The 11,992-nt window shown below is 46.4% G+C and overlaps 7 protein-coding genes across 7 annotated transcripts in view; 4 read left to right on the top strand and 3 right to left on the bottom strand.

The window, feature by feature from the left end:
- Positions 1 to 653: 653 nt before the first annotated feature.
- PPTG_22163 (hypothetical protein) lies at positions 654 to 1,690 on the bottom strand (the record flags this gene model as incomplete). Its single annotated transcript, XM_008902057.1, has 4 exons — positions 1,469 to 1,690; positions 1,309 to 1,392; positions 753 to 773; positions 654 to 676 (listed from the first exon to the last, which is right to left on the bottom strand). Exons 1-4 carry the CDS (start codon positions 1,575 to 1,577, stop codon positions 654 to 656), a joined length of 237 nt encoding a protein of 78 aa, XP_008900305.1. The 5' UTR covers positions 1,578 to 1,690.
- A 442-nt stretch (positions 1,691 to 2,132) lies between these two features.
- Positions 2,133 to 3,552, top strand: PPTG_07618 (hypothetical protein; the record flags this gene model as incomplete). Its single annotated transcript, XM_008901898.1, has 2 exons — positions 2,133 to 2,346; positions 3,089 to 3,552. The coding sequence occupies 2 exons, from the start codon at positions 2,133 to 2,135 to the stop codon at positions 3,550 to 3,552; spliced, it is 678 nt and encodes a 225-aa protein (XP_008900146.1).
- A 370-nt stretch (positions 3,553 to 3,922) lies between these two features.
- Positions 3,923 to 4,054, top strand: PPTG_22162 (hypothetical protein; the record flags this gene model as incomplete). Its single annotated transcript, XM_008902056.1, has 1 exon — positions 3,923 to 4,054. The coding sequence occupies one exon, from the start codon at positions 3,923 to 3,925 to the stop codon at positions 4,052 to 4,054; it is 132 nt and encodes a 43-aa protein (XP_008900304.1).
- A 480-nt stretch (positions 4,055 to 4,534) lies between these two features.
- PPTG_07617 (hypothetical protein) lies at positions 4,535 to 6,486 on the bottom strand. The gene is made up of 2 exons (XM_008901897.1): positions 5,639 to 6,486; positions 4,535 to 5,576 (listed from the first exon to the last, which is right to left on the bottom strand). The coding sequence occupies exons 1-2, from the start codon at positions 6,339 to 6,341 to the stop codon at positions 4,645 to 4,647; spliced, it is 1,635 nt and encodes a 544-aa protein (XP_008900145.1). The 5' UTR covers positions 6,342 to 6,486; the 3' UTR covers positions 4,535 to 4,644.
- Positions 6,487 to 7,101: 615 nt separating this feature from the next.
- Positions 7,102 to 8,239, top strand: PPTG_07616 (hypothetical protein; the record flags this gene model as incomplete). The annotated part of the gene is made up of 1 exon (XM_008901896.1): positions 7,102 to 8,239. The coding sequence occupies one exon, from the start codon at positions 7,102 to 7,104 to the stop codon at positions 8,152 to 8,154; it is 1,053 nt and encodes a 350-aa protein (XP_008900144.1). The 3' UTR covers positions 8,155 to 8,239.
- A 2,706-nt stretch (positions 8,240 to 10,945) lies between these two features.
- Positions 10,946 to 11,799, top strand: PPTG_07615 (hypothetical protein). Its single transcript, XM_008901895.1, has 2 exons — positions 10,946 to 11,090; positions 11,144 to 11,799. The coding sequence occupies exon 2, from the start codon at positions 11,259 to 11,261 to the stop codon at positions 11,676 to 11,678; it is 420 nt and encodes a 139-aa protein (XP_008900143.1). The 5' UTR covers positions 10,946 to 11,090; positions 11,144 to 11,258; the 3' UTR covers positions 11,679 to 11,799.
- A 75-nt stretch (positions 11,800 to 11,874) lies between these two features.
- PPTG_07614 (hypothetical protein) overlaps positions 11,875 to 11,992 on the bottom strand; it is a gene marked incomplete at its 3' end in the record, with an annotated part of 1,104 nt that continues 986 nt past the window's right edge. The window contains exon 2 of the mRNA XM_008901894.1: positions 11,875 to 11,976. Within this exon, the coding sequence (XP_008900142.1) occupies positions 11,875 to 11,976 (102 nt within the window). The remainder of the gene's footprint in view (positions 11,977 to 11,992) is intronic.

The following is an 11,992-nucleotide window of genomic DNA, read 5'->3' as shown; positions in this document are numbered from 1 at the left end:
TCAGGCCAGTCCAACCGTGGCAATTCTCTGGAGTTTATTTCAGAGCTAAGGTTATATGGTCTGGTAATGATCAAAACAAAAAAGTTTAGTAGAAACTTCAAGAGATACGAATATAGATCGTATTTAACAAAATGAAATCCTGGTAATTACAGGTTGCAGACACATTCCCCACAACGTTAGCTGTGGTGATATATTCTTCCTTGTTCAGAAATCCGGTTTGCCAGTGACAGTTGATAGTAAGATCTATTTACGTCGAACGTCGGTTCTACTGCGTTCCACTGCTTCTTTCTCAAGCGGTTCTCAGACCAAATGGATGCGACACCGATGCTTTCAATATAAGTACTTGCGAAGCGAAGTTCTCCATTGATTGACATAGTCACTTTATGGGAGACTGCGAGACTCTAGCACTCTGGGAGCGAAATAGAAATATTAACAGAATATTGTATTTCGGAAAGTCAAGAATTAAATATCAATGATTTCGACACAGATTAGATACCGCTCACTTCCCAACTTAAACGCGTGGGGGGGGGGTAAGCGCCGACTATCATCGGAATCCGGTGGCGACAATTCGTCTTGTCGAAGTGCGTGGTCAAGGCGATTGCAACGCTGGTATTATTCCTCACGGGACATGAAGACGTCTGATTTTGAAAGTATTATTCATTCATCATCTCGATGTCTTTTGAGTCTTTTCAGACATCAGCTAGATAGTTGCATGGACGGTATACAACCCAGAAATGAGGAGGCGTACTCACTCGACGTCTCACGGTCGGACCCTGTCTTGATATTCATTTCAGTTTTCCCTCGCTGTTCAGCTGCGGCACATTCGCTAGGGCTGCACTTAAATGCACAATACTATTTGAATCTTTCTCATGGGTAATCGTCGTATCTTCTTCAGCGAGTTTCTCCTTGACTTCGCCCAGCTCCTTTGCAACAATCGCACGCTCTTTTGTTTCTTCATCCAAAATGCGTTTAGACTACCCCAGATCGCGCAAAGTTTGGCCCCTAAAATGTTGGTGCGTCGAGACGAGCTCCAGATATTTCGCCGTCCACGCACCGGAAATCAAAACAATCTGTGAGAAATGCTTGATTCTTTTGTTGGTGCTCGTAGAGTTCTCTTTTCTTCTAAAACCTGAGCTCCTGGAAATTTAGGGTTTATCTCTCGCGCTACATGGCCAAATAAACGAATGCGCGCTTCAACCAGAGGTCAAGTAATCACGGAGTCGGTGCTGAGGGATCTGGCAGCGGCAAATGGTTCCTCCTCGTCCCACGGGGGCATATGTAGCGTTGTGTGATACTCGCCATACTTACGTGTGTCGAACCGATCTTCATTAGGACTTGTGAAGCATTCCATTTTTTCAGGGTGTGGCGAAGACAAGATAGACTTGTCATTATCTGCAAATCAAGCGCAACAAATATCTGATGTGAGTTTAAGGTCCTGCGCCACTCCTGACGAGCCAACATGCCTTACCTGGTGTCCTAGTGACAGTGACGCAGCTATTGTTCTCGGTGAAGAGGTCGCGTAGAATCAGCTGATAGTATGTGGAATGACAGTTGCGCACGTGAAACCTCTTCGGCATGTCGCGGTGTTGCGTGGGCAGCTCTTGCGTAAATTATTCTGTATGTGCGGCGGCCTCCACCATCTTTTCATCGTATCCTGGCTCCATCAAGTGGGAATCTCTCTTAAAGAGTGTCAAACTGTCAATCAAAATTCTGAAGACGAGAACCGATAAATCGTTGTTCTTTGTCAATTAATAGGTTAAATTCTAGTTTTAAAAACTTATTGCGAATATTTACTGTTTCTATATCAACATTCGATATGAAATATCACTTTTCAGATCATCGAGCAAGAAAACAATGGAGTTCGGCGAAAAGGCTTGCGAGGTTGTCACTGATGATCTTAGCCCTCCCGAAGTAGAGGATCAAGCGTCCGAGCAGACAAGAGGAGTTTCCTGCCGAGCTGCCAACGCAGTTTACGTGCGTGAGTGCTACTCAAGATACTATGACCTGGCTCTTCACGATCTATTCACGCGGGACAAACGCTGCGTCACTGTCACTGGGTCGCCAGGTAAGGCTGAGTTTGTCAGCTACTATATTGTGATCATTAATCTCAGGGCACAAGAATTGGAAAATCCATGTTCTATGGATATTTCTTCAATCGATTTCAGCGAGACAAGAACTACCGAGGTTTCGCCATCATCACAGCATCTTTCTCTAACGACTCGGAGCTGAAGAATGTCGTAGCGTTCAAAGACGGCAAAAAGATTGCGAATTTCTCGGAACTCATTCCGTACGCATTTCTGGAGTGGCTGTCAGCAACCGTTGGGCCTGAAGTCTTCATCTATATGAGTGCGTGGCTCCTCCGTACCCTGATAAGTTGGTATGCTTTACAAACCCAAATAAAAGATGGCACGACAATCATGAAAAAGATGCATTTTTCACGAGGTTATACATGCCACTACGGAAAGTAGACGAGGTGTGTGTCGCCGCCACATCTCTTGGGATCGACGCTGTGATAACTCGATCTGTTATTGAAGATCGCATTTACAATTTTGGTCACGTGGATCGAGAATGTCTTGAACTGGATAGGTATTTTGTGGAGAAACAGTTGGAAACACTCGTGCAGACAATTAAGAGCATGGATTCACTACCTGAGCTTCGACGATTGGTGAAAGAGGGAGAAGGAAGCAGTATGAATCTCCGCTTGTGTCATTACGGTCCAGTTCAGGATAAAGCTTGGCTGTCTAAAGCTAAAATTGTTTCCGACTTTGTACGACTTCGGGTGCAGGAGAAAATCGAAATCCTCAGGTTCGAAGAGCACAATCGCCTATATCGACAACTAATCCGGGACCAGTCACAGATCGTGATATTCAATTTGGATTGAAGACTTACGATTCCTTAAAGCGAGGCGGTAAAATCCACACCATTTCTCTCGCTGATGGACAGTCAAAAACCTTTCGATGCCAAGAAAGTCAGGAGTTTGACTTTTTTGATCCGGGGAGTCTTTCGACTGCTGCACTACAAACAAGACCATTCCACATCTCTCTCGGTTTTAGAGATGACTCAATTGATTCCTTTTATTACCCAAAAGGAAAACTCGTGTGGAAGAAACGACTTCTCGTGTTCCATACGAAAGACGTTTCAATGCATCCTGTTAGCGGACAAGCCATAGTGATCATCCTTGACAAGCTCGAGTTACTGGAGAAAGCGCTGAAGAGTCCGAGGAGTGTTCGGCTAATATTTGTCGTACCGACGTCTGATGAATACAAGCGGGAGCACAAACAATTGATTCAATGGGACTCACTGTCAAATGCTCAGTCGGTGGATATCATCCCAGGTGTTGGGCGGATGGAGACAAATCAGTTGAAGACAATTGACGTGGAGACTGTAAAGGATTTACGCACAGCCGTCGATGGACCAAGTGCACAACAGCGGAGCTTCTTCAGTGCTGGAGCACTGAATCAGTACTCAATGATCCTCAAGGGATTTGATGAGCACCAGGAGTCTGTGGAAACGATGCTGGCGAAGATTCCTCAGTATGTGTGGAAGATGTAGGAGTCACAGATGGAAATTACGTGGTATTTTACAAATCTCATTTCATTTTAAGTTGGTCATTGCTTTAGTTTAAAAAATCACGTCAAATATCTAATTCAAGTACTGTTCGAACATTTAATTGAAACGACGTAGAACAACGCTAATGATATTCATTTTTTATGGGGAAGACTGAGGCAAACATATTTGTGGATGTCTCAGCAGCAGACTACGTTTTGGTACGATTAATTCGCGCCCTCCAGAGAGAGATGCAAAGGTAATTTAACCTATTTTCACGTCTTAATTGATAGTTCTTTCAGCAGCGCCTGGACAGTTCGCCTAACGAAACACAAGAATCGCAGCGCAATCTGGTCTAGACGAGTTTCAGCTCGAGATGAACATCAAACTTCGTCTTCTCCAGCCTATTCGAAACATCATCTACGTTTTCAAACTACAACCGGTCGATGTGAAGCAGATTGACATTTCGGAGTCGAAGCTGAAGGGCCAACACCACAACTTCGTGTAGTGCAATACTTAATTCGAAGGCGATAGAAATTGCGCGAGATAACGTGCCGTGATAATACGAGTGAAAACGTAACAATTGAAATTAAACGCTTATCTTACCGACAACCATTTGCAGTTGTCGGAAGAAGACGAAAGTGGATAAGATCACTCCCCGACACGCACCGCTGTCACATACGAAGCAGCATTCGCATTAGCATAGGTTCCCGAACAAATAACGGGGTTCTTTTTACCTGGACAATGCACACGAGTGACGAACTGGTCTGGTAACTCGAATAGATGCGATTGAACCTCTAATAGGCAGCACCCGTAGTCGCGGATTGAATATCGACGCCATTCTTTCTCACCGCAATCAACCCACCAGTGTGTCTTTAGTCTGGCAAGTGGTTCACAAGCGCTTCGATTGCCTGCTACGAAAGTCTGTGTAGCGATATTCCAACCTCCATTTGTTGCTTTTACCTGCCCACTCCCCAACTCCCATCGGTTTGCGTGAGCCTTTGTTTGTGTTTAGCCAAATCGAACGCAAACACACAATTTTGGTAAGGTGATTTGCAAAAAATATTCGCTACCTTCCAACTTCAGTTCATGCACTACTCAAAAGTATGTAGCCGAGACGTAGTCGTCCGAACTCTTGCCTCCTTGCAAGCCTTTCTTCAATTCGCTGACCGCCTTTGCGAAATCCGACACGGGACTGTCCTTCTTCTTGTACGCTGAGCACGGCAGAAACCGGTTCGTAATCGCTTTCCACTGCGGGATGCCGATGACCCGATCGCCCGAGTCTAAGTATTGCAGTATAGTATAGCAACGTGGATGACCTTCAACACCAAAGTTGGCTCGGAAGAGATCCGTATAGTCGACAACGCCACCAAGACAGTCTTCTTGGTATTGGCACATTACCATCTCCATCTGGTCCTTGGCCGCTTTTTCCTCATATCCAACAATGCGAGCAGCTTCATAAAGTGCAATATTCCAGCGCTTCACCTTCTCATCATACGACGTTCCTGGCTCAATTATCGGGTAGAGATCTCCTCTATCTCTGCCGTGTCCCCAGTGTTGACGCTCATCTGCTAGTAAAGTTGTAGTAGCAGACACTTCGGTAGATGCCCAGCACTTCTGGTAAAAAGTAGCCAGCCCGCCACTCATCGCGTAGGTGTAACTATAGTTTCCCAAATCTTTAGCATCAACGTAGTCGGCGTATTTGTAAGGTAAATCCTTGAAAAATGGATACAAGATGTTCTTGGGGTCTTGCCACACATTGACGACGGTCTTTCCGTCGTAGGCAAAGCCGCGTATGGTGATATTGTCGGTGGACGAGTAGGAACCAGTAGTTCGTCTCGAACAACTATTGAACCAACGCGAGTCGTTGCCCTTGGCTCCGGCTGTAAGTAAAATATTTTCACCTCCAACTTGACACTTGAAATAAATTACTTGCAGTAGGTCCACCAATGCGTGATGAAGATAGAAGATCGGGTCAGCAGGAGACTGGAAATACGCCATCACACCACCAAGAGCACTGTGAATAGTGTCTAGAAAACACACACACATTAGTGAGAATACAACAATATTTCCACGAAAATAAATTACTTACTGTGCACGCCGCGCTCGACTTGAGAGGTGAATGTGTAGGAGTCGTTGGAGGAGAATAACTGCTGATACACCGAAGTGAATGAGGCCGAATCTGGATACGCAGTACTGGACATTGCGCTCCTTGTTTTTCGGGTGATACACTTTGCGCAACCCGTATTATTACCGCAAAACTGGGAGAGTGGGAATCGACTCATACAGGTAGTGGATGAAGAAGTCGGGATGCTGACATTGTAGATAATCAGACTCTTGCTGACCCCCGTCATATCGCCGCTTGAATCAGCGAGGAATGGTGAGCAACTTAGGAGACTGGTGCAGTTTCCAGTTGAACGCCGGGCTCTAGCCGATACATGATCCCAGTACGGAAGCGTAACACACTGGTACTTTGAGTCCAGACTGCGAAGCATGTTCTCGTATCCCAGCAGCATCATGCGGTGCCAGTAGATGAACATGCAGTTGCTGTGGGCCTCTTTCTCGGACATATACTCGGTGTGGATTTGGACGAACTTTTGGTGGAATCCCTTGTCCATGGCGACACCAACGGCTTCCAGGTACAAACTCTTCTCCGTAGTATTGTACATATCCCAAGAGCGACGAACGCGGGGGTCGGAGCAGTTGGTACCCACTTGTTGGCCGTCGGTAGCGGAGAGCAGGAAACACAGGAAGGCAGTCAACAGGAACATTGAATTGACCTTGAAACGCGCCATTTTCGAGCACAAGTGTGAGAGAATGCTTGATGGCTATCAAGGAGATTGTGAAGTGACCCATTTGCATGATACGCGGCGCCAACGAGCGGTGAGTCGCCGCTCAATGGATCTTGGATCGCGCATGAAGAGTCGCGTATCTTGGCATGGGATAAATGGAGAGTGATTCATTACGTGCTCTTTTTTCACCCAAAATTATCCACCCAATACCTTTATAACCTAATTTTAATGCTAGTTAAACTTTATTAATAATTAAAAAAACACAATTAGGAAGAATGCTGGAGTTTGTGGCTCACTTTCCTAGTGCCGGATGACGCAAAAGCACAGAATGGTAAGCCACAAACGAGAAATGAGAGAGGAGTTGGAAGTCTCGCCGTCATGGGCTGGGCTCATGACTCACTGGCGCGGTTTTAGTGAGGCCGCATTGTGTCCAATGTCAATGCAGTTTATAACGCACGCGTGACTCAAAAATAAGTGGCTACATCTTTGCATCTCTTCAACAAGAATCTATCTGTTTGCAGCGAATGTCGATGGCACGTCTCCTCGGTCTATGCAAGGATAAAAAATTATCCTCACTTTGGCTCTATACTCGTTCTTGTATGAAAGAATGTGTCCACCCTCAGATCCCAAGAGTAAAAGTACAGTTTTGTCCCGTCCACACAGCATAGTAATGCTGCGTTCATCTGTAAAATGCATCCTAGACGAACAAATGCGTGGCATCACTTTGTGTTTTTCTTCTCGTCACTCAAGTCCATTGTGCAATATGAAGCTCTTTCTTCCCTTCTTGGCTCTTGCAGCTATCACACTGCGCTCTTCTGCCGAAGTCATCGATGAAATCGAGGTGGAAGCCAAGTGCAGCGGTTCCAATGCACGTGTCGAGCCTCCCAAAGGAGCCATCGTCGTTGATGCAAGCGGTGACTATGACGGTAGCTATGTGACCTTGTCAAAGGGAGTCGAGAGCTTGGACGTCACCTCTACGGACGTTCAGACCATTTTCGTCATGCCGGGAATCTACGAGGAACAGGTACTTATCCCGAGGTTAGCGGGTGCTTTGGTACTGCAGGGCTCGACGTGTGATGCGAGGTCATACGAAGACAACGAGGTCACTATTACTCATGCCAAAGCGCAGAAGGACCTCCCGCGTGAGTTGACTAAAGGCCGCAATGATCTCACTAGTACCATGCGATTCAAAGCCAGTAACGTGACCGTGTACAACCTCAACATCGCCAATACTGCTGGCAACGTTGGTCAAGCTGTGGCGGCCACGGTTGATGGTACGGACTATGGATTCTACGGCTGTAACTTCACTGGATACCAGGACACGTTGTACGCTAACAAAGGACGCCAACTGTACGCACAGTCGTACATCAGTGGAGCTGTTGACTTCGTCTTTGGCTCCAAGGCAGTGGCCTGGTTCCAGAGCTGTGACATCGAGACTATTGGCAAAGGATGCATCACTGCGAACGGCCGTAACGGTGAAGACAACCCGTCCTACTATGTGTTCGACGACGCTCGAGTGTACGGGTCTAATCCCAAAGGCTCTTCCTGTCTCGGTCGTCCGTGGCGTCCGTTCGCTCGTGTTGTGTGGCAGAACAGCGAGCTGAGCGACGTCATCAATCCTCAGGGCTGGTCTGCGTGGGATGCCACATCCGACACGAACGACGTCCACTTCAGGGAGTTTAATAACACCGGCACTGGTGCTGCGATGGATGAGAGAGTGGAGTTCAGTCTGGAGCTCAAGAAGGCGGTGGACATCACGGAGATTCTGGGTGAGGATTATGAGTCCGAGTGGTGGGTGGACCCTACCTATCTGTAGATTGAAAGAGAGCACATTATGAATGCAAACGCGCGTTTTCATGCTTACCACAACCCAATTTTGTGTCGTCATCTTTTAGCAGAGGCACTTCTAACTTACATGTATATGCTGCAGTTCAACGACAGTGCTGGTGTAAAGACGATTGTAAACTTTAAGAAGTTGATTGGATAGAGTCCGACATTCGAGCCGCGAATGCATTGATGCATTTGTCCGCCTGCCAGTGCACATTCGCACATTCCTTAACGTGTCTTCGCCACTCTTGAATTATAAGAAAATGCATTTCCTTTCGTTGCTCCTTGTTTTCCAGTAAATGTTCTTGAATCAGATGTTTGACGTGGATTTTTAAACTAAAGCAATGACCAATTAAAAATGAAATGCGAGTTGCAAAATACCACGTAATCTCCATCTGTGACTCCTACATCTTCCATACTGAGGAATCGTCGCCAGCATCGTTTCCACAGACTTCTGGTGCTCATCAATTCCCTTGAGGATCGTTGAGTACTGATTCAGTGCTCCAGCACTGAAGAAGCTCCGCTGTTGTGCACTTGGTCCATCGACGGCTGTGCGTAAATCCTTTACAGTGTTCACGTCAATTGCCTTCAACTGATTCGTCTCCACCCGCCCAACACCAGGGATGAATTCTTCTTAACCACGTCAAATCATTCTTCATTTGGACTTGTGAAGCACACCATCCTGTGTAGTTTTTGAACTCTGGACGAAGGGCCATCGTATAGATCGATGATTCCTGGTTCTTTTGTTTTTGCTAGTTTCTCCAACCACAAAGAATCTGAAAGTAGCTCCGGTTTGAGGAATCTGCTTTCCATTTTGAAACACAGCGATGTCATCCAGCTCGGAATTCTTTGTGAAAGGTGCTCTGACGATGGTGAACCCACTGTACTTTACTTCGCATGTGAAGTGATCGAATAAATAACCGTAGAAGAAGACGCAGAACTCTTTCAAGAGCACATCGCCTTGCTTATTGACAACGAACTATATTGTGCGCTGCTTCAGAACAATACCTGGAAGAATTAAGCTGAGCGAAAACTACTTGATATATCAATGTATCTGCTCATTTGGTGCATTGGGAGAGGCATGAATTCGCTCACATCTCCCGTGAGTGATGCCTGCCCCGGTTGATTTTTGACCCATGGGGATTTTTGCTGCAACCAAATACTAACAAAAAAAAATAGCAGTTTCACGAAAACTCGGGTGTTCTAACGTAAGACAACTGCAGTTCGGAATTGTGCCACAGCATTTATTCTGTGAGGTTTGATATTATGAAAGGGTGCTGGGGTGCTTTCCAAACCACAAAATCTAATTTATACCGTCATTTTAAAAAGTGATGATGATGATGGAATGATTTGTAGTTTTTTTTTCTAGCTAGGCCTCCAACCGGTATTTATGGGACGTCGTCTTATTCAAAGATCCGATGGTTCTTTTACCATGACTCGCTCCTTGGTCTCCTCGCTATCTCGCTCTGGATCGATACATCGGGCTTCACTGGGGACACTTTCCATGAGGGTTCGTGGGTCCGTTGACCAAGTCCGGGGTTAATTATACAGGCATACCCAGGATTATACCGTCATTATTGGACAACTCGTAATGCATAACATACTCATTCATCCAGCTTTATTGTTTTTTGTGAACGACAACTATCAAATTTGGACGGTTGATCCACTTCAGAGAGAGTTTTGATTATCATATAATATATTATGCTGTAGAGCGCACTATTGTACAGACGAGGACACTTTAATATGACACTTTAGGTTTTTCGTTAACTATGCTTTCAAATCCTAATATTTTTATCCAATCAACTGTAAAGATGTATTACAGTCCAGCTTTCTCCCAAGCCCGCTTGATGCAGCGCTCGTTGATGGCCGCCCACGCTGTCACTACCCTGTCTACAAGCAGCTTTCTCTTCTCATCTGCAGATATGCGCTTGAGCGCCAGCAGCCTCTCCCGCAGAGGCAGAAACCCATTCCTCTGGATGGAGGCTAAGTTGTAGGATAGCGTCAGCGAGCGTAGCTTCTTCTTGAACGGGCCCATGATGCCCACGTCCAGAGGTTGTAGTACAGCAGTAGTGTTTTCTGGTAGAGGTACAAGCTCTGTCCCCCACGACGCGAATGCTTCCTGCGCAATATCGGACACATGGCACTTCAGATTGTCGACGTAGATGGCTAGAGGGTCTGGGAATTCGTCACAAACAAATTCTGCCCACTGACCGTTGATAAACGTTTCGTTCCAAACCCTTGTATCCATCCAGCCATTTTGTTGGACGGTTACAAGTACTTGGTTCGAGTATGCCCTCATATCACGCTCAATTGTGCCGCCTGGCTGGCCGCGGAAAATGACTAGCGGCTTTAGCTTTTTTCCTGCCGCGGAAACGGTGAGCAGCACACTCGCTCGATCCGAACGCTGTGCGAGTGTGCACGTCATTGGAAGCAGCTACAGCAGCGACTTTGCCGCCTGCTCTAACTTCCTCAACGACTCGAAGCTTTAGTTCTTTTGAATACGTGCTACGACGACCTTTTGATGGTAGATTCAGCTGATAGATCACCTCACCGCCACCGCTACTGTCGCTTTCAGCAGCGTCATCCTCGTCGTCGGCAGCTCCGGCACCATCGCGGATGCCCCACTGGAGCATTCGCAGCTCGAGCTCTTCCATGGCACGATTCGAAGTGAGCTCATGGCCACAAAATTGTTTTTGACATTCTATTGGCTGAAATTATTGACAAAAAACCCGTGTCATTCATTAGTGTCCGTCATATTAAAGTGTCCTCGTCTGTACTAGCAGCGACAGTACATGTACACAAGGTCAAGGCTTCTGTCCTCCGGCTTTCTGTTCGTACTGTATGTAAACGTACCACTAACAAAGCTCTGTGCAGTGCCCGACTCATTCTGTATCCTCCGTCGCTCCACACACTCCACTCGAGTTGGTAAGTACTTCAGTACAGTAGTAGAAGTAGGCATTCTCAATGCAAGTTTCTAGCCTTTTACTAGTCGCTGCAACCGTGTTGTCGAGCTCCAAAGTAGTCGGAGCTGCGAATCAGTCCACGCTTGCCACGAGGCCTACCCAGTCTATCAACAACGCGCACGATAGCAACATGACGGGCAGATTTCTGAGAGCAAGCAGATATGAGGGTACGCAAACTGAAGAGGAATCGGATGATGAGGAGCGCATGAATTTGAACCTGAGCCCGGCAGCAGAAAAATGGCTGGCAGGATTAGCTGGCAAAAGTGCTGCTGAACTGGAAAAGCTAGCTCAAGCACCGAAGAATGTCAACGTAGAGGAGGTGCTGGCGCAGTTGATGGCAAACGCCAAGGCCCATTTCATAAATTTAGCTGAGAACGGAATGACTCCGAGCGTCATGTACGTGAAGAATAACATCGAAGCGAAGCTCAAGATGCCCGAGAGATGGCGGATGCGTGATCCTGGCTACCAAGAATACGTGCGTTTCAAAGATTTTTGGGACGACTTGCCCAAAGAGTTAAAGGAGATGTTGATGGCTAGAAATGCCATGTAACTTGGATGAAGATGGACGTGGTAGATACAACAGCAACTATTTGTTAAGCTGTGGTAACAGAAATTAGCAGTCAATAACATAATATCCGAAAATAAAAAAAACCAATCAAGTTTTTAATGGTTTTTTTTCGTTGAATGCCATCCAACGGCACTTGATGATAGAAAACGCCAAAAGTGCGACTAAACGACCCATCGCCTTACAGAATAAAAGGGATGATAGATTTGCGACGCAGCTTCTTGTACTCATCGCCGTACGTCTTGAGGTATCCGCGGTGTTTCTTGAGGGCCCAGTCGGCCATCTGCAGGAACCCAACG

The sequence above is a fragment of the Phytophthora parasitica genome (assembly GCF_000247585.1).
Source record: "Phytophthora parasitica INRA-310 unplaced genomic scaffold supercont2.12, whole genome shotgun sequence".
In the NCBI taxonomy this organism is placed as follows: Eukaryota; Oomycota; class Peronosporomycetes; order Peronosporales; family Peronosporaceae; genus Phytophthora; species Phytophthora nicotianae.
This window is presented reverse-complemented; position numbering and strand designations above follow the sequence as displayed.

Bases quoted from the DNA above. Each gene is read 5' to 3' on its own strand.
- PPTG_07617 (XM_008901897.1), bottom strand. From the start codon at position 6,341: ATGGCGCGTTTCAAGGTCAATTCAATGTTCCTGTTGACTGCCTTCCTG. The intron at 5,577-5,638 runs GTAAGTAATTTA...TGTGTTTTCTAG, and splicing joins AGTCGAGCGCGGCGTGCACA to ACACTATTCACAGTGCTCTT.
- PPTG_07615 (XM_008901895.1), top strand. From the start codon at position 11,259: ATGACGGGCAGATTTCTGAGAGCAAGCAGATATGAGGGTACGCAAACT.